The sequence below is a fragment of the Rhinoraja longicauda genome, chromosome 23 (assembly GCF_053455715.1).
Source record: "Rhinoraja longicauda isolate Sanriku21f chromosome 23, sRhiLon1.1, whole genome shotgun sequence".
NCBI classification, from domain to species: Eukaryota; Metazoa; Chordata; class Chondrichthyes; order Rajiformes; family Arhynchobatidae; genus Rhinoraja; species Rhinoraja longicauda.
The window spans coordinates 24,688,958-24,708,363 of record NC_135975.1 but is presented as its reverse complement, the minus strand read 5'-3'; the positions used below and the strand labels follow the sequence as shown (position 1 = coordinate 24,708,363).

The 19,406-nt window shown below is 41.1% G+C and overlaps 1 protein-coding gene across 1 annotated transcript in view; it reads left to right on the top strand.

Annotated features, from left to right (window-relative positions):
• Nucleotides 1-19,406, top strand: part of LOC144604795 (uncharacterized) — a 98,406-nt gene that overhangs the window by 58,969 nt on the left and 20,031 nt on the right. Inside the window, exons 32-41 of the mRNA XM_078419457.1 lie at nucleotides 25-1,002; nucleotides 1,379-2,468; nucleotides 8,939-9,098; nucleotides 9,212-9,444; nucleotides 10,921-11,107; nucleotides 11,237-11,462; nucleotides 12,879-13,048; nucleotides 14,354-14,423; nucleotides 16,597-16,697; nucleotides 16,786-16,817. Of these exons, the coding sequence (XP_078275583.1) occupies nucleotides 25-1,002; nucleotides 1,379-2,468; nucleotides 8,939-9,098; nucleotides 9,212-9,444; nucleotides 10,921-11,107; nucleotides 11,237-11,462; nucleotides 12,879-13,048; nucleotides 14,354-14,423; nucleotides 16,597-16,697; nucleotides 16,786-16,817 (3,247 nt within the window). The remainder of the gene's footprint in view (nucleotides 1-24; nucleotides 1,003-1,378; nucleotides 2,469-8,938; nucleotides 9,099-9,211; nucleotides 9,445-10,920; nucleotides 11,108-11,236; nucleotides 11,463-12,878; nucleotides 13,049-14,353; nucleotides 14,424-16,596; nucleotides 16,698-16,785; nucleotides 16,818-19,406) is intronic.

Here is a 19,406-nt window from a genome sequence, read left to right as displayed (position 1 = left end):
CGACAACATTAACAACATCTCCAACCACAACATCAACAACCACAACATCAACATCATCACCAACTACAACATTGACAACTACAACATCTCCAACCACACCTACAACCACAACATCAACAACATCACCAACCACAACATCAACATCTCTAACCACAACACTGACAACACCGACAACCACGACAACAACAACAACATCTCCAACCACAACATCAACAACTACAACATCACCAACTACAACATCAACATCTCCAACCACAACTTCTCCAACCACAACACCTCTAACCACAACATCAACAACATCTCCAACTACAACATCTCCAACCACAACATCAACATCTCCAACCACAACACCGACAGCACCGACAACCACGACAACAACAATAACACCTCCAACCACAACACCTACAACATCTCCAACCACAACATCAACAACATCACCAACCACAACATCAACAACCACAACATCAACATCATCAACATCATCACCAACTACAACATTGACAACCACAACATCTCCAACCACACCTACAACATCTCCAACCACAACATCAACAACATCACCAACCACAACATCAACATCTCTAACCACAACACTGACAACACCGACAACCACGACAACAACAACAACATCTCCAACCACAACATCAACAACTACAATATCACCAACTACAACATCAACATCTCCAACCACAACTTCTCCAACCACAACACCTCTAACCACAACATCAACAACATCTCCAACCACAACACCTACAACATCTCCAACCACAACATCAACATCTCCAACCACAACACCGACAACCACGACAACAACAACACCTCCAACCACAACACCTACAACATCTCCAACCACAACATCAACAACTACAACATCAACAACCACAACATCAACTTCATCTCCAACAACATCAACAACATCTCCAACCACAACTTCAACAATATCTCCAACCACAACAACAACAACACCAACAACATTTTCAACATCTTCAACCTTATCCACAAGTAAGTGCGGGCAAGAAGGTGAATGGGCATTGGGAAGGAAGCACAGAGAAGGACATGGGTCCTTGGCAAAAGCAGAATTTATATTTATTTTATATGCTTTGAATTTTTATCCTCAAATAACATTGTACATCTTCTTTGCTGATTCATTCATAAGAATGAGTACATCATCTGGGCTAATATGTTTGTGCTATAGTGAGGATATGTGATTTTTCAGATGTGGTTTGAAATTAATTGAAATCCTGACTGGGGGGAGGGGGGGGGGAGATATTGCAAAGAAAATAAGAATGATCTTACCTTTCATTTTCAACTGACATTTAACAGACAATTTGGCCACTTAATATACAACTATTTGTTGATCCCTGATATGTGCTTACAGTGGTTGCATTTCAATACGTCCTTCATTAGACATTATTTTTTCCTTTTACTTTGCAGCAATTCCTTGTACAGGTCAGTGGTCAAACTGGACCAATGAACACCAGCCCAATTTGACAAGCAGAGGAGATCATGAATCACCGGACGGTCTCTGTAATCCCAATCAATCACCTAATGGCATTCAGTGTCAAGCCATTAAATACCCCAACAAACCAATCTCTGAAACAAGTCACAATGTGACCTGTGACTTGCCGGAAGGACTTGAATGCACCCCATCATTCAAAGATTTCATGTGCCCTGACTACAGAATTAGAGTATGTTGTGTATTGAGTACAACAATCACAACTCTGACAACTACCCCTTCACCCACTACAACAACAACCACTACAACAGCAAGCCCTACAACAACAACCTCTATAACTTCAACCCCAACAACATCAACAATAACAACACCAACAACCACTCCAACCACAACAACATCAACAACCACAACACCAACAACCACTCCAACCACAACATCAACCACAACAGCTACAACCACAACAGCTACAACCACTCCAACCACAACATCAACCACAACAGTTACAACTACTCCAACCACAACAGCATCAACAACCACACCACCAACCACCACAACACCAACAACCACTCCAACCACTACATCAACAACCACACCACCAACCACCACAACACCAACAACCACTCCAACCACAACAACAGCTACAACCACAACACCAACAACCACTCCAACCACAACATCAACCACAACAGCTACAACCACAACAGCTACAACCACTCCAACCACAACATCAACCACAACAGTTACAACTACTCCAACCACAACAGCATCAACAACCACACCACCAACCACCACAACACCAACAACCACTCCAACCACTACATCAACAACCACACCACCAACCACCACAACACCAACAACCACTCCAACCACAACATCAACAATCACACCACCAACCACCACAACACCAACAACCACTCCAACCACAACAACATCAACCACAACAGTTACAACCACAGTAATATCGACAACTCCTTCAACAACATGTCCCTGCAGTGTGAACAAAGAACATCAGGTATGTTTTTTGCAATTAACTATATATTGTAGTAGTCCTGAAAGTGAAGTGTTTTGGAGGAAGAGCGTTGAACTGTTATCTTAACGTTTACTTGTGAATGATCATGCTTTGAGTTTCTTCAGCTATTTCTATAAGCTATACATGAGAAGCTTTCTGCTTCTGATTCTATGATAAAAGCCTGCAACAAGTCAGGACCCCATTGAGTCCTGCACATTCGTCCTGGGTTTTTCTGTTGTCTTGATTTGAAGGTTTATTTTCTCTTCCTGCAAATGGCATTTCTTTGACTAATAACTCAAGTTTGGTCAAGTTGAGTTTATCTTCATACCCACAAGTATGATGAAATACAGGTACAATGACCTCAACATCACAGGATTCATACAAACACACAAAATCAAATTGTACTTAAATTATGCAGAAATGACACATAAACTTTCTAAAAGACAAAAATACTGTATGCAAAATACAAGACATTTGTGCAAAAAAACATAATTAGGGCGAATATACAAGTTAGTGGTAGTGTAGGAGGTGAACTACAGTGTTCTGGTAAGATGGGTTGTGCAGATTGATTCAAGTACATGATAGACGTAGGATGGTAGCTTTTTCCTGAACTTGGTTGTGTTGGACTTCATGCATCTGTATCTCCCATATGATGTTGCAGTGAGAAGGCCTGGCCCTGATAGTAGGGATCGTTGATGATATATGCTGTTTAAGGATGGCACCGGAGAGAGATGACTTTTAGCAGGCAGAATGCAGGAGTACACATATAATAATTGAGAATTATTTCATTATTTTCCATCTCTATATTTAAATTCTTATCCGTTTTCTTTACACAGTTTTTGACCTCTCTGACCTCCAAAATGCATTTTCATACACATTTTTTATTGGTCTTTAAAACGACCTGTTTTTGAGAAGAGATCATTGGCTTCCTCATGAATTAACCTATATCAGTTGTTCTGTTGTGGCTTTCATTCAAAAATCTCAACCAAGCTAAACTCAGTTTATTCATTTTAATATAGAATAACTATACTGTGAGTTTTAATATTCAATTTGGTGACATTGATGATATCCACTTCCACCTGCACTCTTCCTCTAGCTTCACATTTCCTCCTCAACTCCCCTTATCTCACAGCTGTTAGTCGACTTCTCACATCCATCTATCAATTACCTTGTTTTGTCTCACCTCTACATCTCTTCCAGATTTCTTTCCCCTAATACAATCAGTCTGAAGAAAAGTCTCGATGTGAAATGTTGCCTATCCATGTTCTCCAGAAATACTGCATAACTCGTTGAGTTACTGCAACATTTTGTGTCTTTTTTTGGGAAGATTGCCTATTAAGACTTAGAGTCTTGTGGAAGCAAGGGAACGGAAACAGGCTCTGAACAAACAATCCTGATATAATCATCAAATCTAGTGACTCGGGTAATATTGTGGTCTGCTGAACTGACCTTTATCTCCTGGAAGCCAAATGTCAGCTCTCAAGTATGTCTTTATAGCTCTCTTTGGATCATGATTCCACCATCAAACATCACCAAGGAGGTTGCCCTGCTCAACAAGACGGAACCAATATCTTATGGAGCTTTTAACTTTTTAATGCCTCAGGCCAGCAAAGCTTACCTCTATGGTCAATCAAGTTCCTCATGTAGACTGTATGGGGAGATTCAAAGCTACACCTTTGATTTGGAGAATGCGAGTAGATTCGAAGGAGAAATTGTTGGATCATGGTCACCGTAGACATGCATTCTCTCTCCGTCTGCCCTTCATAGCAAGAGGGTCTGAGGGACCTTGCTTCCTCCTTGAACAGAAGCTGATATCGCCGAATAACATAGGACTCTGACAACATACACTCTTTTCCAGACACACTTTATTTACTTGTGCACAAGGAGAGCAGCACAATCCCAAATACCATACTGCTCTGTATTCAACTTGATGAACGTCAACTTTTATACAGACATTTAATCAATTGGAATCTTGGGTGCTACCTACATTCTAATTGACATATGGAATTAGCAATCTAAGTACATTCTGATAGTGTTAATAGCCAATACAAACGTAATATATTCTCGTAGGTATTAGTAATCATTGGCCAATTACACTCTTCTCATGGGAAGGGACGCTGTCCGGAGCAATGGGACATTGCCTGGTACAGAGAGTAACTCCCATGATATGTTGTCCCGGTAGGAGAGGAAGACTGTAACATTGTTGTTCTGTGAAGCCTGAGACCAAGACCTTCCCAGGGTCTTTTTGTTCACTGAAGCTTTAACATGCTGCTTACCATTTTAACCCTTGCTTCCACAAAACCTCCTGTCCTTCTCTATCAATACACTCATTCGCCTGGCTGAACTTGTAGCTACATAGAACAATTTCTTCAAAAATCAGTCATTTCTCCAAATCAAAGGTATGGGCTTTATCTGCCATGGGATACCCAGAAACTCTCATTCAGCGTCACTCCCCTCAATTCTTTCTCCAATACATTAACACTTCTTTAACTCATACACAACTTGATTATTTATTTGCTTTTGTTGCCAGTTTCCAGCTTTACATGGTCTACCTCTGATTCTACCATTCTTTTTCTGAATCCCTTTGTCTTCATCTCATGGGACAGACAAGCCACAAACAATCATTACAAATATAGGCTCCTGCAGATGGATGTCTTGATAGTACTTCTTTCCATCCTGCCTCCGATAAGGATTGTGTTCTTTTTTTCTCCCAGTTCTTCTGTCTCAATTACATTTGGTGTGACGATGAGACTTTTTGTACTGGTGGGTCTGACCAATCTCCCTTCTGCCTGAACTGAAACAGAGCAAGAACAGAAATCCCCTGAGTTCCCCTGGACTTCACTTTGCACACCCCCTGCTTCTGCATTCAATAGATCAGCCTTCCAACTTATCAACAGCTCCAACAAGAATTCACTACCAGACTCGTATTCCCCTCTGCTCCCCTTTCAGCATTTTGAGGGATGTAAATGTCGTTTCAAAACTGCCACTTCATGAATTTAGGACCATGTTTAAAGTGGACTGTTTAAATTTCCTTTATAGCAGCTGGAGAAAAATTATCAATGTATGCAAATTTGCACAACTACATTCACAAGTTCACAATTTATAGGAGTAGAATTAGGCCATCCGGCCCATCGAGTCTATTCAATCATGACTGATCTCTGTCTCCTAATCCCAATTCCTGCCTTCTCCCCATAACCCTTGACACCCATTCTAATCAAGAGCTTGTCTATCTCTGCCTCCACTGACTTGGCCTCTACAGCCCTCTGTGGCAATGACTTCCACAGATGAACTACTCTCTGACTAAAGAAGTTCCTCCTCACCTCCTTTCTAAACGAGCGCCATTCTGAGGCTATGACCACTGGTCCGAGACTCTCCCACCTGTGGAAACAGCCTTCATTATTCTGTAATTGTCCCTTTCTCTCTCTCCCTTCTCCCTTTCAAATTGAAGGTTAAATCTTGTCATATTCTGGTCACTACCTCCTAGTGGTTCCTTTAGCTCAAGTTCTCTTATTAAATCTGGTTCATTGCACGGTTTATTGGCTATTTATTGCTTCGGTATACATGATATTGTATTGTTGAAAGTGTTCAGCCTATTGGTAGTTTTTTATTATTTATTAGCTGTTTATGTCCCTGTTCGGTGGAAAGAATAATAATTTGAAAGAGCCGTGGTTTTCCAGGGAAATTGGACACTTGGTTCAGAAAAAGAGGGAGATATACAATAAATATAAGCGGCAGGGAGTAAATGAGGTTCTTGAGGAATATAAAGAATGTAAAAGGAATCTTAAGAAGGAAATTAGAAAAGCGAAAAAAAGATATGAGGCTGCTTTGGCAAGTAATGTAAAAGTAAACCCCAAGGGGTTCTACAGATATGTCAATAGCAAAAGGATAGCGAGGGATAAAATTGGTCCATTAGAGAGTCAGAGTGGACAGCTATGTGCTGAGCCGGAAGAAATGGGGGAGATATTAAACAATTTCTTTTCTTCGGTATTAACCGAGGAGAAGGATATTGAATTATGTGAGGTAAGCGAAACAAGTAGAGTAGTGATGGAAATTATGAGGATTAAAGAAGAGGAGGTACGGACACTTTTGAAAAATATAAAAGTGGATAAGTCTCCAGGTCCTGATAGGATATTCCCTAGGGCATTGAGGGAAGTTAGTGCAGAAATAGCAGGGGCTATGACGGAAATATTTCAAACGACATTAGAAACGGGGATGGTGCCGGAAGATTGGCGCATTGCGCATGTTGTGCCTTTGTTTAAAAAAGGTTCTAAAAGTAAACCTAGCAATTATAGACCTGTTAGTTTGACGTCTGTGGTGGGAAAATTAATGGAAAAGATACTTAGGGACAATATATATAATAATTTGGATAAACAAGGCCTGATTAGAAACAGTCAACATGGATTTGTGCCTGGAAGGTCATGTTTGACTAATCTTCTTGAATTTTTTGAAGAGGTTACCAGGGAAATTGATAAGGGCAAGGCTGTGGATGTTGTCTATATGGACTTCAGTAAGGCATTTGACAAGGTTCCACATGGAAGGTTGATTAAGAAGGTTAAATCGTTGGGTATTAATAGTGAGGTTGCAAGATGGATTCAACAATGGCTGAATGGGAGATACCAGAGGGTAATGGTTGACAATTGTATGTCAGGTTGGAGGCCAGTGTCTAGTGGAGTACCCCAAGGATCTGTGTTGGGTCCACTGTTGTTTGTCATTTACATTAATGATCTGGATGATGGTGTGGCAAATTGGATTAGTAAATATGCAGATGATACTAAGATAGGTGGTGTAGTTAATAATGAAGTAGAGTTTCAAAGTCTACAGAGAGACTTGGGCCTTTTGGAAGGGTGGGCTGAAAGATGGCAGATGGAGTTTAATGCTGATAAGTGTGAGGTGCTGCATTTTGGTAGGACAAATCAAAATAGGACGTACAGGGTAAATGGTAGGGAATTGAGGAATGCAGTGGAACAGAGGGATCTGGGAATAACTGTGCATTGTTCCCTGAAGGTGGAATCTCATGTGGATAGGGCGGTGAAGAAGGCGTTTGGTATGCTTGCCTTTATAAATCAGAGCATCGAGTATAGAAGTTGGGATGTAATGTTAAAATTGTACAGGGCATTGGTGAGGCCGAATCTGGAGTATGGTGTGCAGTTCTGGTCGCCAAATTATAGGAAGGATGTCGACAAAATGGAGAGGGTACAGAGGAGATTTACTAGAATGTTGCCTGGGTTTCAGCACTTAAGCTACAGAGAGAGGTTGAGCAGGTTGGGTCTTTATTCTTTGGAGCGTAGAAGGTTGAGGGGGGACTTGATAGAGGTTTTTTAAATTTTGAGAGGGACGGACAGAGTTGACGTGGGTAGGCTTTTCCCTTTGAGAGTGGGGAAGATTCCAACAAGGGGACATAGCTTCAGAATTGAGGGACAAAAGTTTAGGGGTAACATGAGGGGTAACTTCTTTACTCAGAGGGTGGTGGCTGTATGGAATGGGCTTCCGGTGGAAGTGGTGGAGGCAGGCTTGATTTTATTATTTAAGAGTAAATTGGATAGGTATATGGATAAGAGGGGATTGGAGGGTTATGGCCTGAGTGCAGGTAGATGAGACTAGGTCAGGGAAAGTGGTCGGCGTGGACTGGTAGGGCCGAACGGGCCTGTTTCCGTGCTGTAGTTGTTATATGGTTATATATGGTTATAGAGAGGTTTAAGAGGGTGCAAATTAAGTGATCCTACCACTTCTGCTTGCCTATGTGGGCCTCTTGATTGGAAGTGAATGTTGGGGTTAATGCCATATTTTCACAACATCTTGTGAAGTGGATGAAAAACCCAGAGATCAATGTAAAAGTTGGACTTTGAACACTGATATTTTTCACTTGTTCTAAGACATTATTAAATTGGTATGTGCTGAATACGCATGGTTAATGAAATCCACTTATTCAGTCATTTAGGTGCACATCATGGAAACAGGTCCTTTGCTCCATTGTCCATGCCGACCAAATTGGCATACTGGGCTACTTCCATTTGCCTTTCAAATTGCAGATTAAACTTTATCATATTGTGGTCACTACCTCCTAGTGGTTCCTTTCTGTCCATATATTCTGTCCATATATTCTGTCCGTGGCGGCATGGTGGCGCAACGGTAGAGTTGCTGCCTCACAGCGAATGCAGCGCCGGAGACTCAGGTTCGATTCTGACTACGGGTGCTGTACTGTAAGGAGTTTGTACATTCTCCCCGTGACCTGCGTGGGTTTTCTCCGAGATCTTCGGTTTCCTCCCACACTCCAAAGACGTACAGGTATGTAGGTTAATTGACTGGGTAAATGTAAAAATTGTCCTTAGTGTGAGTAGGATAGTGTTAATGTGCGGGGATCGCTGGGCGGCGCGGACTTGGTGGGCCGAAGGGCCTGTTTCCGCGCTGTATCTAAAATATGAAAAAAAATATGCTCTTAATCCAAATGCAATTAATCAATTCTATAATTCTAGTGCACTGGAACATGGACTGAAGACTGTGCTATTAAACAATGTGACAATGGAACAACTATAATTGTAAAACAATGTGTGATGAAAAAGCCTACATGTGCCAAAAATCTAAAGCCCATTGAAGTAATAAATGAATGTGGCTGTCCAGACTGGGAATGTGGATGTTAGTATCATTTCTTTTTTTCTAATTACTAATACAGGGTGAATTATTTATACATTAACATTCGTTGTTTCGTTTGCCTTTTCACAAAACAAACAAATGCCTTACTCTTCCAGGTGAATGTGAAGTATATGGTGACCCACATTATAAAACCTTCAATCAGCTGTCCTATAATTTCTATGAACGATGCACTTACGTGCTTATGGAAGAACAGAATCCAAAATACAATTTGCGTGTTCTAGTGGACAATTACTATTGCTTTTCCTTTGCGCCCTTTTCATGTCCAAAAGGCTTAATCATTTCTTATGGAAAAGTTGATATCGTCATCACAACTCATGATGTAAATGTGGTGAGTATTCTGTTGGTTATTTGCAGTATTACTGCCCCAGACCTCCTTAGCTCAATTAAATTGGCAAGATCGGCATTGTGGCGCAGCGGTAGAGTTGCTGCTTTACAGTACCAGAGACCCAGGTTCGATCCTGACTATAGGTGCTGTCTGGGTCTCTGGGTGTTCTGGTTTCCACCCACATTCCAAAGACATGCAGGTTTGTAGATTAATTGGTCTCTGTTAATTATTCCTAGTGTGCACGATAGAACTAGTGTGCACGGGTGATCGTGGTCATAGAGTCATAGAGTGATACAGTGTGGAAACAGGCCCTTCGGCCCAACTCGCCCACACCGTCAACAAAGTCCCAGCTACACTAGTCCCTCTTGCCTGCGCTTGGTCAATATCCCTCCAAACCTGTCCTATCCATGTACTGTCTATGTCCTCGATTTCCCTACTCTGGGCAAAAGACTGTGCATCTAACCGATTTATTGCTCTCATGATTTTGTATATCTCCATAAGATCTCTCCTCATCCTTCAGCGCTCCATGTAATAGAGACCCAGCCTACACAACCTCTCCCGATAGCTCACACCCTCTAGTCCTGGCAACATCCTTGTAGGAAAGAACTGCAAATGCTGGTTTAATCCATTTTACATCCATGTAAATCTTTTCTGAACCCTTTCAAGTTTGACAATGTCTTTCCTATAACATGGTGCCCAGAACTGAACACAATATTCTATATGCAGTCTCACGAATGTCTTATACAATTGCAACAATACCTCCCAACTTCTATACTCAATACTCTTGACTGATGAAGGCCAAAGTGTCAAAAGCCTTTTTGACCATTTTATCTACCTGCGACTCGACCTTCAAGGAACCATTCACCCGTACTCCAAGATCCCTCTGCTCCACAGATGCTCCACTATAGTTCCCAGCATTTTCCCTGCTGCTCTTCTTGAAAGAAGGCACAACATTTGCCACCCTCCTGTCTTCCAACACCTCTCCTGTATTTAAGAACGACTCGTAAATTTCAACCAGGGCTCCCGTAATTTCCACTCTAGTTTCGCGCAATGTTCTCGGATATATCTGATCAGGCCCTGGAGATTTGTCTACCTTCAAACACGACAGTACTTTCAGTACTTCTTCGACGGTAACCCTGACTGCTCTCAAGGCACTTCCAGCGTGACTCGGTGGGCCGAAGGGCCTGTTTGCACGTTGTATCTCTAAATTAAACTAAACTAAGACAAATATTCTAATCTTTCTAGATGGTGGTCACTGTCACTAATGGAATTGCATAACTATTTCTGAATTTGGTGCCATTAGAATGTGTAAGAGAGAACACTGAACTTATTTAAATAGATTTCTTTAGGAGCACTATACATTTCTTTTATTAATACTATGAACAGATAAAACACCTCCTGGTTAACAATGTGCAATATCCATCAAGTCTTGTTGCTTTGCAGCTGATGGTTTAATGCAACTGTTTTATAATTTTACAGTTGACAATTGATGGAATTCAACAAAAGGTTCCCTACACTACAAATGGAATATGGATAACTGAATTGCCCAATGGAGCTGTAAATATTTACTTCACTGATATTAAAACAACAATTGTTGCCTCCCGGCTTGATTTTAAGTTAAGGGTGGCTGAACATTTCTTCTTGAATAATACCCAAGGACAGTGTGGTATGTGATTTTATATTTTCATAATGTGTTGTTTGATCATTTTCCACTTAATTCATAAATTGAAATTACTGGTGTTTTAATGTTCTCTATAGAGCATTTGCAAGAATTGGTGTTTCTTTTATCTTTTAGGCACTTGTACAACATTTCACGATGATGACTGCATTAGACCAAATGGAATAATAGAGGACCCTGATTGCTGCACCACAACAGCACGAGATTGGATGTATAATGACCCCAACAAGCCATATTGTGTCGCAACTCCTCCAGAACCTTGTCCAACGTCCACTCCAACTCCTACTCCTACTCCTCCCCCTACCAAAAATTGCAAGACAAAGTGCAAGAAAATATTAGAAAAGTATGTATGATTTTAAGCTATTAATTTCATTCAAGATACATTTCAAATACCTGATGTGGGGCAGTTGGAGGGAGGCCATGCTGAACCCTGGGGATCATAACTCATGACTCTCCATGTAATCATTAAACTGTGCTCTCCCTAAATATCTTTCATTATTAAAGCAGGACATCCCCTTACAATGGACAATCTCTTGGCAAATATTTCAGATACAATTTATGGTATTTATCTTTCCCAAGAAAATAATTTAAAGTCTTACAATATCTACTGTACTGATATTTATTTTCTTGATAAACATTTCATTCATATTATTGTTATATTTTTTACTGTGTCAACATAAAATAACAAGATTTACCTTTATAACAGCTACTAAATTTCTGAAAACATTGTATTATTATAACATTGGGGAAATAATAATGGGGTGGACAGGGGTGAGGATTGGGATCTATGCCACATTATATATTCTCTTGTTCCTTTGTGAATGGCAGATGAGGCAATCCACTTCTTACATAGTGTGCAACCAACAAATTGTTCTCCAAGATTGTTTTTCCAAGGCAGATACAATAGTGGCTTTGAGAGGCTTTTAGATAGGCACTTGGAAGTGCAGGGAATAGAGAGATATATATCATGTGCAAGCAGATGAGATCAGTTCAGCACATGTTCAGCATAGCATCATGTTCAGCACAAACATTGCAGGCTGAAGGGCCTGTTCCTGTGCTCTATTGTTCTGTGTTACAGAATTCCACTCTGCTTGGACATTTTTCTTTGGTTATTTGCCTTCCTTTATTCCTTTATTATGTTCTCATTTATTCTTTTTTTTTAATCATTGGTGAACTCCAATTTCTTGGCAGCCTTTTTTTATAAACAGAAGCAGGAATTCTAGTTTTTGAACAGTAAGGAGAATATTCACATCTGAAAATGCATTGTCAGTCTTGATGACTGGCTAAACCAGGGACACGCTTAGCTGACTGACAGAAATGATTTTAATTTCACTACATGCAGGGTTTTATTATTTTTTTTATTGTCCTCGCAATCTGATTTTGTAAGGAAGAGTATGTTGCTGGTTAGAACTCTCAATGAGAAATGGACCTATTTCTGGAAACCAGATTCCCTCCGAAGGAACTAAATGGGGCAAGGCCAGAGTTTGCACAATGGTCAGTGGCTGAACATGTTGTGTGGAAGTCTACTTCAAATTCTTTACCATCCTCCAAAATATACAGGTGGTTTCCACTCTAACATCATTTTGATATTGAATGTCAGAAGAATAATTTATTTCTCAGTGGAATTAAGGCAGAAAAACTTGTTTTAGCTTTATATTGATGACACTTGTAATTTACAAATGTATAGTTTAAAATGTAAAACGACATAGGAAAATATAACAAAGCATTTATTTTGATCTGTTTGTGATTTTCCCTACAGACCATTTGAAAACTGCACAAAGGATTTGGTTACTACTTATTATGAAAATTGTTTATTTGACTGTGCTGTGACAAATTCTACAGAACTTGTCTGTTCCATCATTCAATCTGCTGCTGACAATTGCGGCAATGACGCATGTGTTGACTGGAGATCCCCTGCTGGCGAATGCAGTAAGTACTTTGAATCTGGGAAACCATCCAATCGCACTTTGTAACATCGTTCTTATAAGTGTTTTCATTTGTTAACTTTGATTCAACGTATCATCCATTTTAAATGGGCAGATAATAGGCTAACTTTAGGTATCAGGAAGAAGTGGGGAAGGAGCAGAATGCTGCCTTAGACTTCTGGAATATTTTAATACCATGGCTCAATCTGTGTGCAACGGAAGATCTGCCCAAATTAAATAAAAAGTGTCAACTGGCCAGCAACTGAGTAAAGTTCAGGTGGCCAGAGGATACTCGTCGAAGGAAGGCATTCCGACAAGTGGGCCATTTACAGGGAAAGGTTTGGGAACATCTTGAGGATGATTAGTGATTGGAGTTCAGGACAGGGAATGGGGGGATATGGATTATCTGCAGACAAATAAGAATTGGTTTTGGCATCATGCTCGGCGCAGACATCGTGGGCCGGGAGGGCCAATTCCTGTGCTGTCCTGTTCTGTTCTAAAAAGACTGGGTAATCAAATTTCTAGCCGGACTGTCTTCCTCAATGTGCAAGTACTTTATAGTTTCATGTGGCTTTCTGTGCATGTCCTTTCCATCCAATTTGAAAAGTTCTTCACTCTGTTTAGTTAATCCTCTTCCAACATCACATTGTGTTGTTTTGCTACAAATTGAACAAAGAGTATGATCTTTTAATGCTGCCAGTTCGTGGATAGTACCATGCACCTTATCCCATAGTTAAAGTGAGTGAGAGTCACCAAAAGCCAGAAAAGGTTTACCTTCTACATTTTTGACTGAAGCCAACAACTGTCTATTTAATTTCTAATGATCCATGCTGTTTGTCTTTTCTGTGCATTATTTGTAAAATTGGCTAAATATGGCAAGTGTTTGCTACTCTCTGTTTGCCTCTCTGCCCATCCTGGCATCAGAAATCACCTTTTTTTAAATTTCATTGGTCTCTCTGGATCAGGATTAATCTCCATGATGATGATATAATTTGTCAGCGTGGACACTTACAGGCACAGCATGATAGGAACTTTTTAAGGGAACTGGTTTCTCTGCTATTTTTCTCCACTTCAACACAAGGCAAGAAGAGAAAGGATGGGAAAATTACATGGCCAAGCAATATGAATAGGTTTAATTTGAAAATTGGGAATTCCAGTGTAGGGGTTTGAATTAATATTTGTATCAAAATATTGGCATGTGGCCTTCAACTCTTTTACAATTAATGCTTGATTTTTTTTCTCTTCTAATAGTTAATCTGAAAACTTAAAGAATGTTATATATTTTAAACCAGATTCTTTGTTTGTTTAGAAATGAATTGTACAGAAAACTTAATTTATAAGGCATGTGCTACTCAACTTGACGATTACTGTGAGGACAAGTAAGTATTGGGGCAATTTTGATTTATGGTTTCAGTTTAATTAGTTGGTGGAGAACGCAAGGAACTCCAGATGCTGGAACCTTGAGCAAAGCACAAAGTGTTGGGGGAACTCAGCAGGTCAAGCAGCATCTGTGGAGGGAGTGCTCTAACTCCCCCTCCCCAAATGGAACTAGAATAGATTTGCCCTGATCCTCACTTTTCACCCCATCAGCCACCACACCCAACATAATTGACCCATCACTGACATGAATTTCCGCCACCATTCAATGTAATCTCATTACCTGTCACATCTTCTCTCCCCAGACTTTCTGCTTTCTGTAAAGACCAGTCCTTCTGCAATTCTTTGGGTGGCTCATCTCTTCCCACCCAAACCGAACCCTCATCAGTAACTACCCCCTGCCACTGCAGGTGATGCAGGTGTCATGGTAGTGAGTAAAGAAGTTGGGATGTTATGTTGTCACTGTACAAGAGATTGCTGAGGCCACACTTCAAATATTGTGCTGAGTTTTGATCACACAGGAAAGATGGCATTAAGCCTCAAAGCGTGTAGAAAAGATTTGTGAGCAGGTTGCCAAGATTTGAGGATCTGAGTTATAGTGAGAGGTTGTGCTGGTTAGAACTTTATTGCCTGGAGCGTAGGAGACTGAGAGCTGATCTTATCACAGATGTATAAAACCATGACCGGCATAGATAGGGTGAATACACATACGGTTAGGAAACAAAAGGTAGTGAGCACAGGTTTATGCTCTTTCCCAGAGTATAGTTGGGAGGTCATGTTGCAGTTTATATAAGATGTTGGTGAGGCCACGTTTAGAGTATTGTGTTCAGTTTTGGTCACTGTGTTATAGGAAAGATGTAGTCAAACTGGAAAGGGTGCAGAGAACATGTTTAAGATGCTCACATTAGAGTGGCATCACAATTAGTTAGGGTGGTATACTTCGAAAACTTACGTTCACCACAAGTCCAGCATCCACTAATTTGCCAAATGTTCAATAACAGCAAGAAGTGGTCTAGTAGACAGGAGATGCTGATGCTGTTTCCTCTGCACAGCCATGATCCTACAGATTAGTACAGGTTTGCCAAGTTAGTTAATTTGTAGAGGCTGTCAGCTGGCAGCAAATCATCATGGAGTCATACAGCACAGAAACAGGCCCTACCGCCCAAATTGCCGGCCAAGATGCCCTGTCTACACTGGTGCCATCTGCTCGCATATGGCCCATATCCCTCTAAACCTTTCCTATGCATGTGCCTGTCCAAATGTTTTTTAAGTATTGCTGTGGAACCTGGCTCAACTCCCCTGACAGCTCGTTCCATATACCCACCACCCGCTGTGCGAAAATGTTGCCCCTCAGATTGCTATAAAATGTTTCCCAGCACTGTAAACCTATGTCCCCTGGCTCTTAATTCCTCTACCCTGGGTAAAAGACTCTGTGCATTTACCCTATCTATTCCCTTTATGATCTTATACACCTCTATAAGATCACCCCACAGCCTCCTGCACTCCTAGCAATAAAGTCCTCGCCTGTCCAACCTTTGTTATAGCTCAGGCCCTCAAAGCCTGGCAACATTCTCGTAAGTCTTCTCTGCACTCTTTCCAGCTTAACAACGTTCTTTCTGCAAGCAGGGTGACAAAAACTGAACACAATACTCCAAATGTGCCTCACCAACATCTTGTACAACTGTAACATAACATCCCAACCTCTCTCCTCAACACCCTTACTGATGAATGTCAATGCAGTGAAAACCTTCTTAACCACCCTATCTATCTGTGATGCCACTTTCAAGTAACTATGCGCCTGCACTCCTCGATGCCTCTACTGCACAACACTCCACTGGAAGAGTCCAAGTAAGAGTCCAGAGACTTTAAGTGAATTTGCCTTTTTCATTTAATTGTTATTGAGAAAGAATTACACCAAGGAATTTTTGGTGGACAATCTTTGGGAAATCTCTGGGTCCCACTGATGGAAAGGGAGATGCAGCATTTCCAACTAAGTGATCCAGAGCTGCACTATATGTGCATTCTATGCTCTTCCACTGAACCCATTATTCTGAGTTGGTGCAAGAGGATCCCTGAAGCCATTCTTCTGGCACAATTGCTAGGATTACAGGCTAGAAATCGATGTGACAATAAATGCCTCCTCCTATAATATGGTAACTGCATTCTAATTTTCAGTTCAGTGAAGAAGGGGGGAAATCTACTTAATTATCATGAAGGCTGTTTCTGTCCAGCTGGAATGAAGAAATCTGAAGACAAGACGAAATGTGTTTCAACATGTAAGTTTGGAGTGAACAATGCACAATTTTGATCATTGTATCAATTAAAATAAAAGAACTCATGAACCTTTTTCTTAAAAAAAAACAGGTTGCCTGGATAATAATGGAAAACGAAGAAAGGTAGGATTTCGAAATTTCCTTTGTGCAAAATACGTTTTATAAGCACAATTAAACAATTTGTTTCTCAGTCCAACTTTCTGACCAGCAAAAAGGTGTAACATTTTAATGATCAGATAGAACATAGAACAGTATAGCACACGAACGGGCCCTTTGGCCCACAATGTTTGTGCCGAACACAATGCCTAGTTAAACTGATCTCATCTGCCTGAACAGGATCCATATCCCTCTATTCCCTGCACTTCCATGTACATATCTAAAAGCCTCTTTATTGTTTAAACACCGCAGTCAGCCTGCTGCACCACCACCACCCGTGGCCCTACACTCCAGGCCCTCACCACTCTCCGTGTAGAAAACACCTGTCCTGCACATCTCCATTAAACATTCCCACTCTCCTCTATGCCTTCTACTGTTGGACATTTCCACTCTGGGGAAAAGGTTCTGAAGATCTACCCCCTCAGAATTTTATATCATGTCTCCCCTCAATTTCCGACATTCCCGAAAAAACAATAAAAGTCTATCCAACCTCTCACTGTTGCTGAAACCCTCTAATCCAGGCAGCATTCTGATAAACCTCTTGCACACCCTTCTCAAATTCTCCACATCCTTCGTGTAATGGGGCGACCAGAGCTGCATGGAATACTTCAAATGCAGCCTGATGAAAATCCTACAGATGTACATCATGACTTCCTGACTGTTATATTCAATGTCCCTTGCAATGAAGGCAAACATACGATATGCCACCTGAACCACCCTGTCTACCTGTGCTGTCACCTTTAGTGAGCTGAGAACTTGGACTCCAAAATCCCTCTGCACATCAATGCTGTTGAGTCTTGCCATTGACTGTATACTCTTTCCTTGCACTTGCTTGGGTTAATCTCCATCTGCCATTTCTCTGCTCAATTTTGCAGCCAATGGATATCCTGCTGTATCTTCTGACAGCATTCCTCACTGTTTGCAACTCTTCCAATTTTGATGGTCGTCAGCAAACTTACTCACCATCTACATTTACATCTGGGTAATTTAAAAATACCATAAACAGCAGAGGTCCTACCACAGGTCCCCGTGGAACACCATGGTTACAGACCTCCAGCCGAATATATTCCTTCCACCGCAACGCTCTGTCTTCTATGAATAAGCCAGTTCTGAATCCATACAACCAATTCATCATGAATCTCATCACATGTCTCTAGATAAGTGAGGGACCTTCATGAAAAGCCTTACTAAAATCCATGTATACACCATCTACCTTCATCAATCTCCTTTGTCACCTCCTCAAAAAACTCAATCATTAGTGAGAGTCAACCTGCCACGTACAAAGCCATGCTGGCTGTCCCTAATTAGCCCATTCTCTTCCAAATGGGAGTAAATCTTACCTCAAAGAATTCTCTCCAATTGTTTCCCTACCACTGACGTGAAGCTCTCTGGCCTACTCTGGTTAATCGCTGCTTCATTTCTTAAACAAAGGAATGATACTGTCCACTTTCCAGTCCTCTAGCACCATGTGTGTTGCTAGAGATGAAGCAAAGATCCTCCTCAAGGCCTCCGCAATCTCCTCTTTTCCATCCCACAATAACCTGAGACAGATCCCATCAGTCCCAGGGGACTTATCCACCTTAATGTTCCTCAAGAGTCTCAGCACCTGCACTTTCTCAAGCTCAAACTGCCCCAGTGTATTTGTATTCTCCACACTGATCTCACTGTCCTCCAAGACTATTCCTCGGTGAATACAGATGCAAAGTACCTCACTGATATCCTCCTACTCCAAGCATAGATTCCCTCCTTTATTTTTGAGTGGTCCTACTTTCTCCCTGGTCCCCCTCATATTTTTTAGCATATGTGTAAAATGCCTTAGGGCTTTCCTTAATCTACCTCGCCAGTGACATTTCATGGCCCCTTTTGGCCCTTCTAATTGCCTGCTTGATTTTTCCTACTGAGTTTACATTCCTCATAAGCCCCGTCTAATACCACCTTCTTAAACTTGACATACTCTTCCTTTTTCTTCCTGTCCAAGTTGACAACTTCCTTGGTCACTCACAGTTCCCTTACAGTGCCATCCTTATCCCTCCTCCTTACTGGAACAGGCTGATCGGCTGGCCTTCAAGTGACTCCCACGTGCCCTCTGTGAACGTACCCAATAAGAACTGCTCCAAATCTACCCTCCTTCGCTCCTGCCCAATTACATTGTATTCAGCCTTGCCCCAATTGAGTACCTTCCCCCAAATCCAGACCTATTCCTGTTCAAATCAATCCTAAAACATTTGGAGTTGTGATCATTATCTTCAAGTTCGTCTTCCATTGCAACACCAGTCACCTGGCCAGTCCCATATGGTCCCTCCTCAACGTCCATATGGTCCCTCCTCAAGTCGGAGTATCCACATAAGGGTTAATTAAAACTTCTTGGATACACCAAACAAATTCTTTCCTGTCTAATCCTCTTCCTCTGAGGAAGTCCCAGTCAATATTGGGGAAATTAAAGTCACCCACTGCAACAACCCTGTTGTTTTTGCATCCTTCCGTAATCTGTCTACATCTCGCATCTTCTATCTCCCAGCTATCTATTGGGTGACCTATAATTAAAAAATAAACTCC